The sequence below is a fragment of the Plecotus auritus genome (assembly GCF_963455305.1).
Source record: "Plecotus auritus genome assembly, chromosome: 6".
Taxonomy (NCBI): domain Eukaryota; kingdom Metazoa; phylum Chordata; class Mammalia; order Chiroptera; family Vespertilionidae; genus Plecotus; species Plecotus auritus.
The window spans coordinates 86082452-86102704 of record NC_137773.1 but is presented as its reverse complement, the minus strand read 5'-3'; the positions used below and the strand labels follow the sequence as shown (position 1 = coordinate 86102704).

General features: G+C 53.4%; 2 protein-coding genes across 2 annotated transcripts in view; one reads left to right on the top strand and one right to left on the bottom strand.

Annotated features, from left to right (window-relative positions):
- The window catches only part of CATSPERD (cation channel sperm associated auxiliary subunit delta), a gene marked incomplete at both ends in the record, with an annotated part of 51392 nt that extends 51349 nt beyond the window's left edge, over nt 1–43 (bottom strand). Inside the window, one exon of the mRNA XM_080675425.1 lies at nt 27–43. Coding sequence (XP_080531551.1) covers nt 27–43 — 17 coding nt within the window. The remainder of the gene's footprint in view (nt 1–26) is intronic.
- On the top strand, nt 12–20194 carry LONP1 (lon peptidase 1, mitochondrial). The gene is made up of 18 exons (XM_080674460.1): nt 12–476; nt 2765–2853; nt 3502–3621; nt 5323–5551; nt 7552–7613; nt 8149–8278; nt 8748–8831; nt 9121–9341; nt 10560–10698; nt 11498–11676; nt 13583–13670; nt 14040–14162; nt 14235–14351; nt 16997–17137; nt 17506–17671; nt 18537–18748; nt 18828–18992; nt 19826–20194. The coding sequence occupies exons 1-18, from the start codon at nt 42–44 to the stop codon at nt 20000–20002; spliced, it is 2877 nt and encodes a 958-aa protein (XP_080530586.1). The 5' UTR covers nt 12–41; the 3' UTR covers nt 20003–20194.
- The last annotated feature ends 59 nt before the right edge of the window (nt 20195–20253 follow it).

The window sequence follows — 20253 nt, the reverse complement described above, 5'->3', positions numbered from 1 at the left end:
GAAATGACGCAAGCCCTGTGCGCCACCAGGATGGCCGGGCCATGGCGGCGGGCACAGGATACGTGCGGCTGTGGGGCGCTGCGCGGTGTTGGGCGCTACGGCGGCCACTGCTGGCTGTCGCCGGGGGGCGGGTCCAAACTGCGGCCGGAGCGTGGTTGCCCAGAGGTCGGCGGGCCTGCGACACTTCTCCTCCATGGGCGCTTTGGGGCCGTGGCCCCACGGCTGCGGGCCAGTGGCGGGGGCTTTGGGAGGCTAACAGCCGCGGCAGCGGCAGCAGCGGATTCTCGGGTGGCGAGGATGCCCCTGAGGGCGGCGTGGAGGATGGCGCCGCGGGCGCGGGGGGCAGCGCGGGCGGCGGGGAAGGCCCCGTTATAACGGCGCTGACACCTATGACCATCCCGGACGTGTTCCCTCACTTGCCACTCATCGCCGTCACCCGCAATCCGGTGTTCCCGCGCTTTATCAAGATTATCGAGGTAAGATCTTCTACGTTGACCTCCGTTTCCCCACCTCTGCAAGCAGCGAGTTGGGCCGAGAGAAAGTTTAGCACCCTCATTTCTCGAAAGTTTTTCAGACACGAAGTTTATCAAAGGCAGGAGTTGGAATTTTGTCTGCTTATCACTAGCTTGGTGAACTGGAGCCAAATTCCTCCTCTAGGATCTCTTAAGGGGAGTTGAACCCAACGAGCTTAGGACTGTGCACTTAGCGTGTAATCATAGAAATCCGGCTTCGAGAATAACCAGAAAAGCAGTCTTGCGACCAGTTTCTTTGCAGGTGTTGGTAAATGTTTTGTAACCCTGTCTCCCCAGAGTGGCCTCCTTTCTGGTTATGAGCCCCTTTGGGATCAGGATTAATTCCTTTCTTAAACAAGTATTTCTAGATATGTGCCAAGATCAGTTCTAGCTGTTAGGGGTACAGCAGTGAACAAGACAAAAATTCCTGCCTTTGGAGCTCACATTTTAGTGAGAAGCAAGAAGTAATTAACAAGATTATTAAGTAAAGTTATATGCTGGAAGATAATAAGTCCTACAGGGAGTAATAGAGCAAGGGGCTGAGGAGGAAGGTGGGAGAGGAATCTCCGAGGGGTACAGCTATGGTTTTTTTCACTCAGCAGAGTCTTCTTAACCCCCTACCATGTCGCCAGCACTGAGGTACAGCAGCAAACAAATCAAACAGTCCCTGTGCCTAAGGAACTGAGGTTGTAATGGAAAGAGGCAGGAAACAAGGTCGTTTCAGACTAAGAAACCTAAACGGAGGGTTGGGTGGGGAACTAGGGTGATGTAATAGAGAGAAAACATTGTGAGTGCAAGGAACATGCATTTTTAGAGTAGGAAGGACACAAATACCTCCCTCCCCCACCCCACCCTTTTTTAATGATGTGGAAACGAGTCCATGGAGGAGAAAGGTTATCTTTAACTGTCTAAGCAAGGTCATACAATGAGTCAACCTCTGTATTCACCCTCCAACTTCGCCCCCTCACCCCAGTTTCTGCTAAGTAAATCTCAGGGATGCCTTGGAAAGGAACAAAACAGGGGCAGCAGCCAGCCAGCGAGGAGGGGACAGAAGAGGCCCCCTCCACCTCCTGTTTTGCACTGCTGATAATGTTTGCCTGAGCTGCTCTCCCAAGGGCCTTCCTTGATGTTGAGTAGTGGTTATTTGGAGGTCCCAGGGTAAGACCCTGTAGCTGACCACCATCCCTAGTTCTGTAACATTGGGCAAGTGGTTCCTCTGGGCCTTCATTTTCTCATCTGTGAAATGGACATAATAGTATCTTCTGTCTTAGAGATGTTGTGAGAAATAAGTGAGGTCATGTAAAGGATCCAGAATGGTGCCTGGTGCTTAGTATGCCTCAATAGTAAGCAGCTTTACCTGTTGTTGTTTTTCTGGGGCTCTTCAGACATTTCAGAAGCCTGCCTTGGAGACCTCTTTCCCGTCTTTGACCCACCATCAGCAGTCCTCTCCACCCTACCAGGCCTTTGGGGCCAGGACCCTAAGTTAAGAGCTGCTGTTAGAGTTAAAACATTTGTTCTCAAATTTTGGTGCTTGGACCAGCAGCATCACCTGGGAGCTTGTTTAGAATGCAAATTCTCAGGTCCTCTTTAGATTTCCTGCATCAGAAACTATGTATACTAAAGATTGAGAGCCATTAAGTTTAGGCATTCTGGTCTGGGAATTAACGCAGGCTTGAAAGAAATCATTTGAACCATAAAAGACATTTGTGCACCACCCCCCATCAACTGTTCCTAGGAGACATCATTAGCCCTCTACCTGTTGCCGAAATGACATCAAGAGAATGTGCTGTGATCTTGGGGGTTTCAATGATCAATAAATAGGGTAAAGATATGATTGGGAAATACTTTCAGTGAAAATTAGAGGAAGTTATCATCCTATGGGGTGGGCCACATTTGAATTACACACATCTAGTGTAGTTCTTCTAACACTGATGAAATCAGTAAAGTTTAGACTGAAACAGCTCTTGAAATTGAATCAGTTGCTTAGTTCTGGCCATTTGTCTACTTTGAATTTTCTTTAAAAAGGGGGAGAACCACTGAGGAGTGCAGTTGTTCAACCCTGTACCACTCTCTTCTTCATATATCTGTCTTTTGTTTGTTTTTTGTTCAGGGGTTCCTGGACTAAGTTGGTTAGTGACCTGGATCAGATTAGCATGTCCCCAGAGAATAATATAGAAAATGTTAGAGCTGCTATCAAAATGTTAGCTAGAAAACCTACCCTGCATTTCACTTTGGGGTCATTGTCATGCTAGGTTAAAAATAAGAAGTTGGTTGAGCTGCTAAGAAGGAAAGTCCGTCTTGCCCAGCCATATGCCGGCGTCTTTCTAAAGAGAGATGACACGTAAGTGTAATTTTTCCTTCACTCCTTTGCTGAAGTTGCCCTGGAGTGTAGCTCACCACCAGTTCTCCCTAAAGTAGCCTGGACCTCTGACCCTTGACCTGAAAGAAACCAAGTAGAGCCTGCAGGGTACTCAGCGAAGAGCCAAGCATTCCTGTATAGCCTGGACTGAAGGCTCGGCTTGCAGCGCTGGGCTTCATGCCTTGTCAAGATATGGGGGTGGGGGGATTAACCTCGAGGACCCTTGGTGTTAAAACACGCACACCTGCAAGGCCGCTTCAGCACAGAGCGAAGGGGGCAGATATCACTGCTTTGGATATTTCCACCTTGACTCCAGGCAGAAATTAGTTCCACTTCCAAGTGAGAAGTCTAGGGTGTCCTGAGTAGGCTCTGTCCTGGGATTTTGGAATGGAATGAAACCCAGGATGCCTCATGGCCAGGAGCTACTCGCCTGTGCAGTTACCGCTGGTATTCCTTAGCTGGCAGGTACTTACTGGGCTCCAGAGCCCCTGTGGGAGCAAGGAGGTCACTGTTGGTTTTCAGTCCAGGCCAGTTGAGTTTTTCGTCTCTCCTTCCTCCAACCTAGCCTGAGACACTCCATGGGAATTAAGAGAGCCTGTGCCGATGTTCCTTTGTGTCTCTCTCCCTCAGTAACGAGTCCGACGTGGTCGAGAGCTTGGACGAGATCTACCACACAGGAACATTTGTCCAGATCCATGAGATGCAGGACCTTGGGGACAAGCTGCGCATGATTGTCATGGGACACAGAAGGTTCGGGGGTCTGTGGGACACTGTGGGGAGGGTGGTTCTGAGTACCCCCAGGTCCCAGCACTGACCCACCCTTCTCAGTCATCCCTGCAGCCTGTTCACTACAGTGACCACACCAAAGCTGGAGATGGAGGCTAAGACACGTCCCCTCTGGAATCTCCCTTCTCAGAGTTCCTTTGTTAAAGTGGCAGCATGGGTGGTCAGTGAGAAGTCGTTTCTTTAATGCACGTTATTTAAAAAAGCATCACAAAAACAGAAAGTAGCAAGTTGCCTCATGTCTAGGTGTCCGCTGTTCACAGCTGGGCTTGCTTTTCCTCCAAGGACTTGTGTCGGCATCTGCCTGCAGATAATGCTGTATTGTCATTCTGCAGTTTGCAGTTTTTCACTCAGACACACTTCTTTGTCAGTCCATGGAATTTTTAACTGTGAAAGGACTGCATATGTTTATAAGTCCAGTTTAAGCCCTTGTAAATATCACGATTTAAAAAATCTGCAAGGTCAGCTTAGGGTTGAAGCTCTCAATAGAGGAACTAACCAGCTTTTCACATGTGTTCCAAGGAACATTGGTCCTGTGAGATGCTTCACAAGAGTCCTGTGACCAAATACACATGAGAACATGTCAGAGTACAAGCTGTTAACATGTAGTGAAGATATAGTGAATGTTCTGAAAAGCCCCTCATAGGAGACACTTGACAGCATTTATTGAATTCAGAGTCTTCCATCCGTTTTTCTGATCTAGCCTTTTTCTTGTGTCAGTTGGGCAGCATCCCAGAATACACTCTGGGGAAAGGGCCTATGCCGGGCCCTGATTCTGTGAAAGTCGTGGTGGCACTCCCTGCACTGAGCCTCCACCTGTTCCCGCTAGTCTGTTTTAGGGAAGAGGCTGTTCCTCTCCGTCCTGAAAGGACTCATGAGCCAGAGGGAAGAGAATAAGATTCAGTCAGAATTAATAAACAGTGGTGGTTGCTAACTGCCCTGCCTTACAGAATGAGGTGCCCTATAGAATGAGCCCGCTCTCCTGAGGCCAGGCCTACCTAGGACTTACCGAGGCCCAGCCTCCTTTTCTCTGTGCACCTTGCTGATGAGAGCTGGGCACCGAGTCGGCATCTGTGGTGGTTGACAGGCCCTTCCTCTGAGGAAGGCACCATTGTTAGTTACCTGTGTGACAGAGGGGAAATGGAACACGTCATTTAACACCTGGATGGAGAGACAGGACGGGGCCACCTTGGGGAGCACCCATAGTGGGAGGACACCAGAGGCATGAAAACAGGTCACAAGCTGAAATCAAATGGTGGTGTGGGTGCTTTAGGGAGGAGGGAAGATGAAAATGGGCAGGGTGACGGGATCTGGCCTCCTTGAGGAGGTGCCCTTGAATCGAGACCTGAACAACACGAAGGAGTGAGCTCCAGGGTGAGAGAGGCAGGCAGAGTCCCAGAGATGGGCTCTGCCGAGGTGGCAGCTCATAATGGTCCCCAAAACTGGTTTTCACTGGCTCATCCATGAGTTTGTGGAGGACAGTAGGGTATTGGTGTGGGAATGGAATGGATGAGTCTAAGGGCAGAGGGGGACACTGGTCTTGGGGTTCTGAGAAAGTAGCTCAGTCTTCAGCTCCAGAGTTTGTAGTTACCCTGCTCTGGGGGCCTCATTAGGGCAGGGCCCCTCCCAACCTCAGCGGCTCCATCTCTGCCTTGCTCCCGGCTGCAGGATTCACATCAGCAGACAGCTGGAGGTGGAGCCGGAGGAGGCCGAGGCTGAGAAGCAGAAGCCCCGCCGGAAGCCCAAGCGGAGCAAGAAGGAGGCGGAGGAGGATCTGGGTGTCAGGCGCCAGATAGAGGTGGTGGTGGAGCCTAACTCAGGCACCCCCAGTGAGGTGCTCATGGTGGAAGTCGAGAATGTTGTCCATGAGGACTTCCAGGTCACAGAGGAAGTGAAGGTGAGTCAGCACTCCTGAGTAAGGGGCTAGCCCCGTGGTCGGCAAACTGCGGCTCGCGAGCCACATGCGGCTCTTTGGCCCCTTGAGTGTGGCACTTCCACAAAATACCACGGCCTGGGAGAGTCTATTTTGAAGAAGTGGTGTTAGAAGTTTAAGTTTAAAAAATTTTGCTCTCAAAAGAAATTTAAGTTGTTGTACTGTTGATATTTGGCTCTGTTGACTAATGAGTCTAACCCAGTGGTCGGCAAACTCATTAGTCAACAGAGCAGCAAACCGTGGCTCGCGAGCCACAGTTTGCCGACCACTGGTCTAACCAATTGAGCTACCCAGCCAGGTCCCCCAGGCACTGTGTTGAGAAGGATTCTGGGGCAGCTTCTGAGTTCCGAGGGAAAGAGTGCTATGATTGGTTGGCGATGTCAGCCTTGGGTGCTGGAAGGGGCTTGGCTGCATTTGCCACTGGCCTGTACCAGCAGTCCAGGGCCGCCCAGGCCCTTGAGAGCAGCGCTGTTTGGGAGAACCTTCCATGGTGGTGGAAATATTCTGCAATTTGGTGCCGTTACCCACCTGTGGCTATTAAGCACTCTACCTATGGCTGCTGTGACTGAGCAACGGAACGCCCGTTTTACTTAAGTGATAGCTACCAGTGGCTGCCGAACTGAGGTGTGGGTTTGTATGTCATAAACAGCACAGCTTCAGAATTTCCTACGAGGATTGTGTAGTGGGTGGAGGAAAGGCAAAGACATAGATGGTGTTATGAAAAGAATCAAGGACCAGGCTGGGGGTCTGGTGCGGAGAGCCCCTTGTGTTGGCAAACAGAGTGGGCTGGAAAGGGGGGCCGCCCCTTCGCCTGTCATGCAGTGCACGTTCATGGGAAACCTGGTGCTAAACCATTTGTAGACGACCTGTATGTAGTAGAGCAGCTCCCACATTGCGATTTATTGAAAGTCAGCCCTCAACACAAGGACTTGAATAAAAAAGGAAAAGAAAAAAGAATCGAGGACCTTGGAGAAGACAGCGCACTCATCCTTGTTCACGCAAGGGTGATGGACCTTCAGCTGGCTTCCTTCTATAAAGATCAACTTGGGCAATTCAGGGACAAATCCAATAACTAGATAGCACGAGAGTACACTAGAAAACCCCAGCCATTGTGGCTGCTTGCTTTGTGCCCACTGGTGCCCTCATTGGAGTACAATATGCTGCAAACCGGGCCTTCTGGAAACAAATGAGGTGTGGGTATGTGTGTCATAAACTGCTTGGTGGTCCTGCCAGAACAAGACTAGCTTCACTGTGGCAGGGAACAGAGGGAAGAAGGAACGCAGTACCCATGGGTCCACAGCCTGGGGCCCCACCTCTAAAGGGACTGGTGGCAAGGTTCCAGGCGGAACAGGCTGAGAGCCTTAGTGACTCAGGCAGATTTCAGACAAAGAAGTCACAGCCTGTATGTTTTGTGGCCAAGGTTGAGGAGTATCAGTTGTGAGGATAATGATAAAAGAGTAAAGAAAACCTCCACTCCCTCTGTAATATCAATAAAAGGAGCCCTAACCGATTTGGCTCAATGGATAGAGCGTTGGCCTGTGGACTCAAGTGTTCCAGGTTCGATTCCAGTCAAGGGCATGTACCTTGGTTGTGGGCACATCCCCAGTAGAGGGTGTACAGGAGGCAGCTGATCGATGTTTCTCTCTCATCGATGTTTCTAACTCTCTCTCCCTCTCCCTCTCTGTAAAAAATCAATAAAATATATTAAAAAAAAAAAATCCATCCCCCCCCCCCCCAAACGCCTCATTCTAAGATTAGAATGGTGTAAAGAGACGGAGTTGGTTTTAGTATTTGCTCAGTTGGTTCGGTGTCCCCATGACTGGTGAATTCTGACTCTGCTCCTGGGTCTCTAAGGCCATCCTTGGCCAGGACCAGGTGGGAGGGGCTCCCTAGGGCCGCAGTGCCCCCCCCCCCCACACACACACTGGCTCCATGGGTTCCATGCTAGTCTTCTCACTTGCCAGGCCCTGACAGCTGAGATTGTGAAGACCATCCGGGACATCATTGCCTTGAACCCACTCTACAGGTTGGTGTCCTGCACCCTCCCCAACCGGAATGTGTGGCTAGCCCTTCCTGAGGCCAGGGTGGGCTCTCTCTGTGGCACCTGGGTTGGCAGAAATTTTTCTCAAGAGTGTCCTGGTAGAAAACCTTTTGGGGGCAGGAATTTGACACCTAGGCCCAGTCCTGTGCAGGTGGAGCCTCTTCCCTTCTAACAGGGACATCTTGGGGTGGGATGGCTGACCTGGCCCAGGTTCTTTGCCTTCTTCCTGCTAACAAGGATCTGGATTTGCCTGGAAGCCTTTGTTGTCATTAGCTGGGGTGAAGGGGGATCTCATGAGGTTACCATGTGGCTGCTGGAGGGGGCTCTATCTGGGCTGGAGGTGTTACTCTCATGACTCTAGGACAAGGAAGCCCTACTGGTCCTGAAGCTGGGGAGGCCCATATGCAATGCTGGCTCTCAGTGCTGCTAGGGACCATGAGACTGAGGGCCAGCAGGAGTGAAGTCCCAGCTGCTGCCATGGTCCTCATGTCCCATGACAGTGTCCCTCTGTCCCTTCCAGAGAGTCTGTGCTGCAGATGATGCAGGCCGGACAGAGGGTGGTGGACAACCCCATCTACCTGAGCGACATGGGTGCTGCACTGACTGGAGCAGAGTCCCACGAGCTGCAGGATGTCCTGGAGGAGACCAATGTGAGTTGTCCGCACATGCCCTGTGCTGGTCCTGTTCTGCGTGCTGGGCCGCTTCCCAGGCTGGCTGGTGTCCTCAGCTCCCTTATGAGATGATTTCACACCAACACATGTCCTTCATGCACATCCAGCTCCCTCATTCTTTTTAACTGCTGCATAGTATTCCATCAGGTGGTGTCCATGATTTAGTGGTGGCATATTTGAGTTGTCACCAGTCTTTTGCTGTTACAAACAACCAACATCTGTACAAACATCCTGATCCACACAGCTTGTAGACCTGCTGGAATTTATCTGTAGAAGGTGTTTCCAGAACCTGGCTTGTTGAAACGGGTGCATGCCTCTTTTTGTTAAAGTGTGGTTGGTGGTCTGTCACAGTTTAGGCTCCCTCTAGCAACAGCTTGCTGAGTTCCCCTCCCCCCCAATCTCTGCAGAAATGGACAACCATTCTGATTGATCTCTCCTTTTTTGGCAGATTCCCAAGCGACTGTATAAGGCCCTGTCCCTCCTCAAGAAGGAGTTTGAGTTGAGCAAGCTGCAGCAGCGCCTGGGGCGGGAAGTAAGTGGGGTGGGGACAGCCTTGAGCTGAGAAGGCTTCTGTGCTCCGAGGGCTGCGTGCACTTGGGCTGTGAAACTCATTAGGTTAAAACTTACAACTGATCCTAGTGCCTGAACCCAGAGAAAGAGGTCTCCATCTGACCATCCCCCTTTGAGGGGGAGGAGCTCTCTGCATTCAGAGTCCTGGGGAAAATGTTCAAAATGGGAACCAGATTGGGAAAGTTGCAAAGCTTTTTTCCAAGACTGGACTATGTACTCTCGGGTCTGAGGGCAGCTTCTCGGCCCTGCAGGTGGAGGAGAAAATCAAGCAGACACATCGCAAGTACCTCCTGCAAGAGCAGCTGAAGATCATCAAGAAGGAACTAGGTCTGGAGAAGGAGGACAAGGACGCCATTGAGGAGAAGTTCCGTGAGCGGCTGAAGGAGCTTGTCGTCCCCAAGCACGTCATGGATGTTGTGGATGAGGAGCTGAGCAAGCTGGGCCTGTTAGACAACCACTCCTCGGAGTTCAAGTGAGTGCCTGGGGGCAGTGGTGCTGGTTCCTCGGTCCCATCTGGCTCTCAGAAAAGCCTGTGAGCTGGCAGGGTCTGGGATGTTGACCCAGAAAGCCACCGGCACGGGCACAGGCACTTGTCTTAAACAGCCGTGACATGCATCGGTCCTCTCATACCACCCTGTGCGGGACCTGCCTTTGTCACCCCCATTTCTCAGATGAAGAAATCAGGGTTCAGGAAAGTCAAGTCAGTGACCAGGGCCTCTAAGCTGATGGTTGGGGACAGGGATTTGAACCCAAGGACATATGGCTCTAAGCCAGTGCTTCCAGCCGGAACCAGGAGTCCCTGAGCCATCACCCTGAGGTCACCATCTTCCCCTGGCTTCGGTCCTCTGACCTCCCTCTTGCTGCTTTGAGAGTCAGCCAGGAAGTAAGCGTATTTTGTTGGGGACTCAGCCTTGACCAGTGGTCTTTGTCCCTCCCACACTGGCTGTGAGTCAGGATGGCTGCCCAGGGTTTGGGCAGGGAGGCTCAGAGCCTGTGGTGTCAGATTCCAGGGACTTGGGTGTTGCTCCTGGGCAGTTTGTGGAATGGCTGGTCCTGGAACGGCCCTTCTGAAGGGAGGACCCAAGCACCAGGCCCCTCCCTGGCTCAAGATGTCTGGGGAGGCAGCACTCTTTCCACAGGACCCTGGAAGATGCTGATGCCTCCATTCTAGAGGCGCCCCAGCTTTTCTTCTTCAGGCAGCTAATGAGCTTTCATGCTGCTGTCGCAAGTGTTCATAAACTAGAGCCTTAAAACATGAACTAATGATACAGTCTCTTATTAGGACCCTAGTGAGGGGGCCTCTTCTAGGCCCCTGTCAATGACACACAACTCCCAGGCACAGGTTACTCTCTTGGTAATGCTGATCTGCCACCATTCAGGCTTCAGTCTCCTCACTAGCCCTGGGTTAGGTTGTCCCCTCCATTCTAACCACTGTCCTTTCCATGGTGTTAGACCCTAAGCAGTCCCCATGCTCGCTGTGTCTCTGGTCTGGGAAAGGGGCCTGGCACTTGTGGCGGGAACCAGGATACTTCCCAGGTGTGGCCCTCACTGAGATCGCTTTCCATAGTGCTGGAAGCCGATGGTGTAGTTCACGCTTTGGGCTCATGGGTACCAGCCATGTGGATTTGCAACAGCAGGGATCAGGTGCCTCTCTGGGCCCCACTCACCACTCTGGTCTGTCCTGTGGCAGCGTCACCCGCAACTATCTGGACTGGCTGACGTCCATCCCATGGGGCAAGTACAGTGACGAGAACCTGGATCTGGCCCGTGCCCAGGCAGTGCTGGAGGAGGACCACTATGGGATGGAGGACGTCAAGAAGCGCATCCTGGTGAGGCCGCCTGTACCCTCTTCTGTGGGCCCCGGGGTCCTGGGCACAGACCAGCCTGACCCTCCGCTGGGCACCATACTCCCACATCCCATGCACTTAGTCGTTGCACCTAGGGTGGATGCTGAGAGGCATGGTCTGTAATGGTCTGGATTTGCATATGTGGGTCTGGATGCCTCAGGGTCTGGGGCCCAGGATCTCCTCCCCCTGTCCCCCCTCCCCCGGGCCTCTGTGCTGTTGGGGAGACCCAGAGGAGCCCCCTGGTGAATGTGGGGGTCTGGAGGGGTACGGAGGGGTTCAGGAAGGTAAGGGGTAGAGGGCCCTGGCCAGAGGTGTTGGATTGGCTCAGAAATGTCAGGGGCTGCCAGAGCTAGCCTGCCGTGCTCAAGGGGCTCACAGATTTACAAGGGGAAGAAAACAGGCCTGGCTGAGGGCATTGGGGCGTGGACAGACCAGGAGAAAGGAGGAGGCCATTGTGACCCACGATATGGAAGAAAGCCTGTTAAGTGGGGGAGCTGGCTGACGGGCCTGTACTGTGGTCATCCATAGTTGATTGTCAGTCACACATGTTCTCCTGGCATCTACTTGTCCCATTGGTGCCACAGGCTGTCCCACCCTGTGGCAGGTGACACCTGCAGTCAGATTGGCTCCTCCAGGACAGGCCTTGTCCCTTCCCACCACCCAGAAACCTAGAAAGTACCAGAAGGTGGCCAGACTCATGTCAGGCACAGCCCTTACTCTGCACAAAGGCCATGAGTGGCGAGTGATTGATTGTCTCATGGGAGCCTACCTCTGCCCATAGGAGTTCATTGCCGTCAGCCAGCTCCGAGGCTCAACCCAGGGCAAGATCCTCTGCTTCTATGGCCCCCCTGGTGTGGGCAAGACCAGCATCGCCCGTTCCATCGCTCGAGCCCTGAACCGAGAGTACTTCCGCTTCAGTGTTGGTGGCATGACGGATGTGGCCGAGATAAAGGGGCACAGGTAGGCCCAGCCTCCTGGATCTGCTCCTGCCTTGGTTAAAGTGAATGGGGTGGCAAAGGAGTAAACTCCACTCACACTGGAGGTAGTAACTGAAAAGTTCAGGTGTCTAGGCCTGGCTGAATCCAGGTGCTTAAACATTGGATCCAAATCTTGACCTCTTAGGGAGGGCTTTGTCAGCATTTCCAGCTTAGTTCCCACCAGCAACTCCCCCGCAGCCCCACCAGAGTTCCAGGGCTGGTGCTTGCCATTCTGCCTGGGCCGTCTGACTAGTGACTGAACTAGAGTGAGGGGCAAGGTGGTCTCCCCAGTGAGAATGGGCCAGCCCACACCTGTGAGGCCTGAGCACCTGTCTTGATTCTTTCCTCCCTCATTAGACCCAGAGCAGGGGCTGGTATCTTCTGTGTCCTGGGTCTTAACCATTTGTACACCATAAGCGTCTATAGACGCAAGCAGGGGACCTTCTTTAATTAAATTCAAAACATCGTGGCAGTTAACTGGTTAAAGCTACCTGGTCCTGTGCCTGGCACCCTTCCGGGGAGCAGTCAGGATATTGCGTTCTCCTGGGGCTTCCTGCCATTCTGCCCTCCACACAGGTTGGTTCTTGGAAAAGTGTAAACTGCTTGAGACACAAGTGTAGCAGATACACTACTAGTATCTGTTTTCAGTTTGCCACAGTGTTCAAAGGTGGGGTGGGGAGGCCGGTTGGGGAGAAGGTAGCACTGTCATATGCTATTCTTGGTGCTTCTCCCTAATGACTAATAGATGGGTGATCTCTGTGGACCACCCACAGGTTTTCCTCTTTTCCCTTGTACCTGGCCACATGACCTTCTACCTGCCCCCAAGCTCTGGCAAACTAGTGTTCAAGGATGATTTGAGTCCATATTAAAAGTTCCTTTTTTGTTGTCTCTAAAAACATGGATATTTTGGCCGCCCACTGGGCAGAGCAAGTTGGGTGTACCCTCCACCCTTCACTGTCTCGAACCTGTAGGGAGGTGGGCAGTCTCTCCGCTTCCTGGCACAGAGCCTCGTGTGAGCTCCAGGACGGGTCAAGAAGGGACAGGGCCCATACAGTATTGGAGGCCTCCAGGCTGAGATGGTGCAGATATTCCTGGGAGACCTACTCTGAGGGTGGAGGGGTACAGGGAGCTGACCTGAGAGGCTGGGAAGGTTCTTGCCTGAGTACTGACCTCTGAGCTGGGTGAGCAGGAGGCTGAAAGTTAGGGATGGACCTGAAGGAAGGCAGAGGGGACCCTAGCACCCCCTGTGCCCTAGTTGGGAACTGCCTAGGAGCTGCGGCAAGGACCACTCCCCAGGGTGAGAAGCATTGGCTGAGTTTCTGCACAAGTGCAGTCTGACGTTGGGAGGTCATTGGGTAGAGGTGCCCAGGATGGGCAGGTGGGCGCTCTTTACTGATGCTAGTTGGGGGTTCCAAACAAGGACAAGGACAGGGAACTAACTGACTGCTGTTGTCATATTGAAAACTGCCAAGCTCCCCTCGGCCCACATGGCCCACCCCTGTCCTCTCGCTGCCCTCACCTTCTTCCTCTCCCAGCTCTCACTCTGTTCCTGCCCCAGGTGTTGGGGATGTTCCTGGTGCCGGTTTCTGGCTGCTCCCAGCCTTCTGGTTCTGTTGGGTTTCACTGGATATGAGGTGCTGACTGGGGGGATGGGTCTGAGTGAGACCTGGCTATGAATCTGTCCCTGCCCTGAATCTGAGCTGGGAAAGGAGGTTGGGGTGACTGAGTGCTCTGCAGATTGGCCTGGCCAGAAGCGGCCAGCATTTCCCCCCAGAGGGCACATGGCACACTGAGGTCCTGGATCTCCAAGGGAGCTGGGCCTGTGAGTGCTCATGTGGCCCCCAGTGGATGAAGCAGGCACTGACCGCCCAGCGTGCCCTCTTCCCCAGGCGGACATACGTGGGTGCCATGCCAGGAAAGATCATACAGTGCCTGAAGAAGACCAAGACCGAGAATCCCCTGATCCTGATAGACGAGGTGTGTGTGGGCCCCGGAGGGCTGAGCTGTGGCTGTGCTTCCCTGAGGTTCAAACCCCATCTCCTGGGCCCTCCTAACCCAGAGCTCCGGGCAACCCTAACCAGGCAGTCTGTGTTCAAAATGACACCCATGGCCCCTGTGGATTTGATGGTCCCTGAGTCACCATGGGCGGCCTCACTGCAGCAAGGCCATCTCATGACATGACCCCTCTCCTGCCCCAGAGCACCCATGTCTGCCCAGTCACGCTGGCACCTCTTGTCCCTTCTCAGGGCTTCCCCAGTTCTTGGTTCCCCTGCCTTAGTATCTGGTGAACAGGTGCAAGGGGCAGGACAAGGTGCCAACACCATCTGCCCTCTGATGCCCTTCCAGGTGGATAAGATTGGCCGGGGTTACCAGGGGGACCCCTCGTCAGCGTTGCTTGAGTTGCTGGATCCTGAGCAGAATGCCAACTTCCTGGACCACTACCTGGATGTGCCCGTGGACTTATCCAAGGTGTGTGTCCTGCCTGGGGGCTGGGAGAGGTAGGGTGGCCAGTCCTCCAGCACCTCACACTAGCTCGCCTAGGTGCTGTTCATCTGCACGGCCAACGTCATTGAGACCATCCCAGAGCCGCTGAGGGACCGGATGGAGATGATCAACGTGTCGGGCTATGTGGCCCAGGAGAAGCTTGCCATTGCAGAGGTGAGGCTAGGTATCCCATCTGTCAAGCCCTAGGGAGGGGGTGCCCCACTGTGTTCAGGCTTAAGGAACATCTGAGTGCACACTAAGTACTGGGCACTTAGAGTTGGGGGTACAGTCCACAGTGCCCCTGCTCTCGGAGGTCCCAGTCCTGTTCTAGTCAACTATTAAACCTGAGGAGGAGGGAGACAGGATACTTGATCCCTTGTGTCATGTATGTATGACCAAAAGAAACATGAGGCATGTTGTAAACTGTATAATGTCACACCTCTGACACCAGGTGTGGAGTGTTTGCCCCCACCAGCCAGTTTTCTGGCTGGGTGTCCTGCATTTCAGTGACACTATCCAGGGTTAGCAGCAGAACTTACAGGTTCCGGGCTCATCCCACAGAACTGCCCCAACTTCAGGAGCCACTCACAAGTCCCGACCTCTCCTCTGACTGACCAGCTATAAGCTGGGTTCTTACAACCTCTTCTTCAGGTTTCATAGTTGACTAGAGCAGCTTACAGAACTCAGGAAAACAGTTTAGTTTACTGGTTTATTATATAGGATACTAGAGGCCCGGTGCATGAAATTCGTGAACGGGGGGTAGGGGGTGTCCCTCAGTCCAGCCTGGACCCTCTCCAATCTGGGACCCCTTGAGGGATGTCCAGCTGCCCGTTTAGGCCCGATCCCGGTAAGACCGGGCCTAAACGGGCAGTCGGACATCCCTCTCAATCCAGGACTGCTGGCTCCCAACTGCTCACCTGATTGCCCCTAACCGATTCTGCCTGCCAGCCTGATCACCCCCTAACTACTCCCCTGCCAGCCTGATTGATGCCTAACTGCTCCCCTGCCAGCCTGTTTGCCCCTAACTGCCCTCCCCTGCAGGCCTGGTCACCCCTAACTGCCCTCCCCTGCAGGCCTGGTCCCTCCCAACTGCTCTCTCCTGCAGGCCTGGGTTGTCCCCCCCCCCGCCCCCGCAACTGCCCTTCCCTGCAGGCTCGGTTGCCCCCAACTTACCTCCTCTGCCAGCCTAGTCACCCATAACTGCCCTCCCCTGCAGGCTTGATCACTCCCAACTGCCCTCCCTTGCAGGCCTCCCCTGCTGGCCTTATCACCCATAACTGCCCTCCCTTGCAGACCTGGTCCCTCCCAACTGCCCTTCCCTGCTGGCCATCTTGTGGCGGCCATCTTGTGTCCACATGGGGGGCAGCCATCTTGTGTGTTGGAGTGATGGTCAGTTTGTGTATTACTCTTTTATTAGATAGGATAGAGGCCTGGTGCACAGGTGGGGGCCAGCTGGTTTGCACTGAAGGGTGTCCCGGATCAGGGTGGGGGTTCCCTTGGGGCATGGGGCGTCCTGGGCGAGGGGCCTGTGGTAGTTTGCAGGCTGGCCACGCCCCCCGGTGACCCAAGCGGAGGTCCTGGTATCTCGGATTTATTTATCTTCTATAATTGAAACTTTGTAGCCTTGAACAGAGCCAAGCTTCCTGCTTGCTCTGTGGCCGCAGCCATTTCTGTTGGGATTTTTTTATCTTCCATAATTGAAACTTTGTAGCCTTGAGTGGAGGTCTAGGCCTGCCAGGGTGTGCCGAAAGCTTGGCTTCCTCCATTGCCGGGGAAACCCAAGCCGCTTGCTCACTCCATGGTCACAGCCATCTTGGTTGGGTTAATTTGCATACTCGCTCCTGAATGGCTTGTGGGCGTGGCTTGTGGGTGTAGCGGAATGATGGTTAATTTGCATATTACTCTTTTATTAGATAGGAAACCTTGGGAACAGCCCAAAAAGAGTGACACAGGATGAGGCGTAGGGAAGGGCTGCAGAGGGGAGTCTTTTATTTTCCATCACAGTGTTTACTATTTGGAAAGGGGTTTCTCCCCCTCCCTGCCTTTGCAGCCTGGAGAGGGGCACTGGGCCCCAGATTTCAGGGCCCAGGGGGAGGGAGGGAACAAGGAGCTTGGGTGGCAGGGGTGCTGGGACTCCCTGCCATGTCTGTCCTCCAGCCACAGGACTCAACCTGGTGAAGGATGGGCTGATTCAGGGTCTGGGTGGGGGCTTCCTTCAAACTCCTGAAGGGATGACAGAAGGGACACAAGGACTTCTGGGAGCTCCAGGACCAACTTGCAGTGTCAGTCGGCTCTGTCCCCTACCTAGTGCTCAAGACTGTCTGTCCAGAGACTGCTGTACGGCAGGAGTTGTGCTGGGCTATGGGTGACCATGGAGCCTCTGTCTGTTCAAGGCAGCAGCTACATAACCTTGTCTGCATGTGGGGTGAGCCCAGGAATCAGCGAGGCCTTCCTGAAGGAAGTGACATCTAAGATGACATCTGGAGAGAGGATAGCAATTGGATCTGGGCAGAGGATGTAGTAGGAGCAGGGGTGGCTGGCTGGGGGTCTGTAGGCTGTGGGTCCTGGCACCCGCTGAGCTCTGCCCAGATACTCTGTTACCATCCCTCCAAGCTTACTGGTTACTTTCACCATCAGTGACACCCTGTGTTCATTGGACGACCCCAGCTTCCTCAGGGACCAGAGTTCCATGAAGGCAGGGTCCACCTCAGTCCTGTCTTTACCAGCTAGGGATCTGTGGCTGGGTGGTGGGCCCTGGATCCTGAGACCTGGGGGTTGGCAGGGTCCCAGGAGGGTCCTGACAGAGTTCTCTCTGCCAGCGGTACCTGGTGCCTCAAGCCCGTGCCCTGTGCGGCCTGGATGAAAGCAAGGCCAAGCTGTCCTCGGACGTGCTGACTGTCCTTATTAAGCAGTACTGCCGGGAGAGCGGAGTGCGCAACCTGCAGAAGCAGGTGGAGAAGGTGAGCTAGAGGGTGTGATGTGACAGAAGGGAGCCAGACACAGGGCAGATGCTGTTTGACCCCACTCCTGTGAGGTCCCGAGCAGTCAGACTCACAGATATAAAACTAGAATGGTGGGTGCCAGGGGCTGGGGAGTTTTTGTTTGGAAAGCTGAGAAAGTTCTGGAGATGGACAGTGGGGATGGTTGCACAGCAGCGTGAATGTACTTAATGCCACTGAGCTGCACTATTAGAAATGGCTACAATGGTACATTTTTTATGTGATGTGCATTTTACACAATTTAAAAATTAAAGCAAAAGGAGGAGATGGAGGTGGTGAGTGGGGGCCTGTGGCCCTGCTGTCCCATCATCCTACCACACCTGCCCCAGGTCTTAAGGAAGTCCGCCTACAAGATTGTCAGTGGTCAGGCTGAGTCCGTGGAGGTGACACCTGAGAACCTGCAGGACTTTGTGGGGAAGCCGGTGTTCACTGTGGAACGCATGTATGAAGTGACGCCGCCTGGTGTGGTCATGGGGCTGGCCTGGACCGCCATGGGTGAGTGCTACATGTCCTTCCGTTTGTCCTCTGGGACAAGTTTGTACTTCGTTGCTCTGAACCGCCCTCTGGCTGACTGGTGGCGCACAATGAGGCCAAGGGAATGGGGCTGTTGGAGAGGTGTCCGGTGTACTCCCTGAGCTTTATTTAGGTGATGCTTTAAAAGGTTTGCATGTGGGACAGTCCTTCACAGCATGAGACCCTGGGACACCACCCAGCAGGGGGAGGAGTGAGAGGGACTGTCTAGGTGACTTTGCTCCGATTGGGGTTCAGGGTCTTTTATTTTTTAAAAATATATTTTATTGATATTTCACAGAGAGGAAGGGAGAGGGATAGAGAGCTAGAAACATCGGTGAGAGAGAAACATCGATCAGCTGCCTCCTGCACACCTCCCACTGGGGATGTGCCCGCAACCAAGGTACATGCCATTGACCGGAATCGAACCCGGGACCCTTCAGTCCACAGGCTGACACTCTATCCACTGAGCCAAACCGGTTTCGGCGGGGTTCAGCGTCTTTTAGAACCCAGGGGTTGCTCTGTCAGTGGTTGGCAGGGGTTGTGTACGGTTTTGGGGTGTTTGTAAAGGAAGTGAGCTCTGGTTGACAAAAAGTTTGCTTATTTGGATTATATTTAAAGCTATTGTGTAAGAACTTGGTGTTGGCAGCCTGTGTGAAGGTACACAATGTAGGGCCAGTGCACAGTGGCTCCCTTAGGTGGCATGGGCGCTGACACGTGAAAGAGAAGGTGCTAGGCTGAGGAGGGTGAGGAAGTGTTGCAGACGGTGGCCCAGCATTGAGGAGAGTGGCTACCCTGGGAATCTGAACTGTCTCAGAGCTCACAAGCCCTACACACTGGTGTCTTCCAGGAGGCTCCACGCTGTTTGTCGAGACATCCCCAAGGCGGCCTCAGGAGCACAGCAAGGACAAGGACGGGAGCCTGGAGGTGACAGGCCAGCTGGGGGAGGTGATGAAGGAGAGTGCCCGCATTGCCTACACTTTTGCTAGGGCCTTCCTGATGCGGCATGACCCCACTAATGAGTACCTGGTGACTTCACACATCCACCTGCATGTGCCAGAGGTGAGTCACAGTGCCCACCCACCCACCCAAGCAGCCTTGCATTGGGCCTGTCTACCACCCACCTGCCTTTCCCCACCAGGGTGCCACTCCCAAGGATGGGCCCAGCGCTGGCTGCACCATCGTCACAGCGCTGCTATCACTGGCCATGGACAGGCCGGTGCGGCAGAACCTGGCCATGACGGGTGAGGTCTCCCTCACAGGCAAGATCCTGCCAGTGGGCGGCATCAAAGAGAAGACCATTGCGGTGAGTGCTGTTCCCTTCCCCACCCTCCACTGCCATATAGTCCTCTGACAGGTAAGGCACAGCAGACCATCTAATGGCCCACTTTAGTGAGCATGGGATTTGGACCTGGAACCCCACCCTCCCCAAAATGAACTCCTCTGTGGCTTTGTGGGCTCCTTGAGGAATGAGGTCTTCAGCTTCATTGCCCACTTGGCCTGGCACTGAGTAGATCCTTGATCTGCTCCCCTATGTGTCCAACTCCTGGCAGAACCCCACTGTCTCCTGAGCCTCCACTGCCCTCTGACTAGTATACTCAGATTGGGCAGGATGGTCAGTAAGACTCAAGAAATTTGAAGTGTTGGCTACATTTTCAAAATGATGTTTTTCTTTCATTGCCTTTTTAGGTGCCCCACCTCTAAAGCAGAGGTGGGGAACCTTTGTTCTGGCAAGGTTCATTTGGCTATTTATAGCTTCCTTTGTGGGCCATATAAAATTATCAACTTAAAAATTAACCTGCTACACTTGGTCAAACATCTAATTAATTCAACCCTAATGCCTTGGCAGGGCCAGACCACATGATTTCTTGGGCCTTGGCCTCACATTCCCCACCCGTTCTAAAGGTAAAGCAATGGATGCTGATTGATTCACACACCGGTGCTAGGCAGTAATTTGTGGTGGAGTCTGAAGGAGCCACTCCCCTAAGACCAGCCCTAGGCTTCTTCAGAAGCTAGTGCCCTTATCTGAGCACTGGCTCTGGGTCACTACAAACAGGAGCCCCACCAAGTCTTCCCCCTCCTGGAGCATACTGGGTTCCTGCAGCCTTCCTGGACTAACTCATGACTAACCCATCTTAGGCTAAGCGTGCTGGAGTGACATGCATCATCCTGCCAGCAGAAAACAAGAAGGACTTCTGGGATCTAGCTGCTTTCATCACTGAAGGTCTGGAGGTCCACTTTGTGGAGCACTATTGTGAGATCTTTGACATTGCCTTCCCCAAGGAGCAGGCAGAGGCCCTGGCTGTGGAGCGGTGATGCTGGCCTAGGCACTGCTGGTGCTGATAGGCCCATTCTGAGCTGAAACTGCACTGGGGGGAAGGGGCTCTGGGCAGTTGAGACACCAGGACTCGGCAAGTGGCCCGGAACCCAAGGACCTCAAATTACGGCTTAATCACGGAATCTGACACATATGAACTATTTAATTATGATTAAAGACCATTTCTAGTACTACCTGTGTCGTCTTTCTGTGCCTACCATATGGACCAGCTGCAATGCCAGCACAGGAG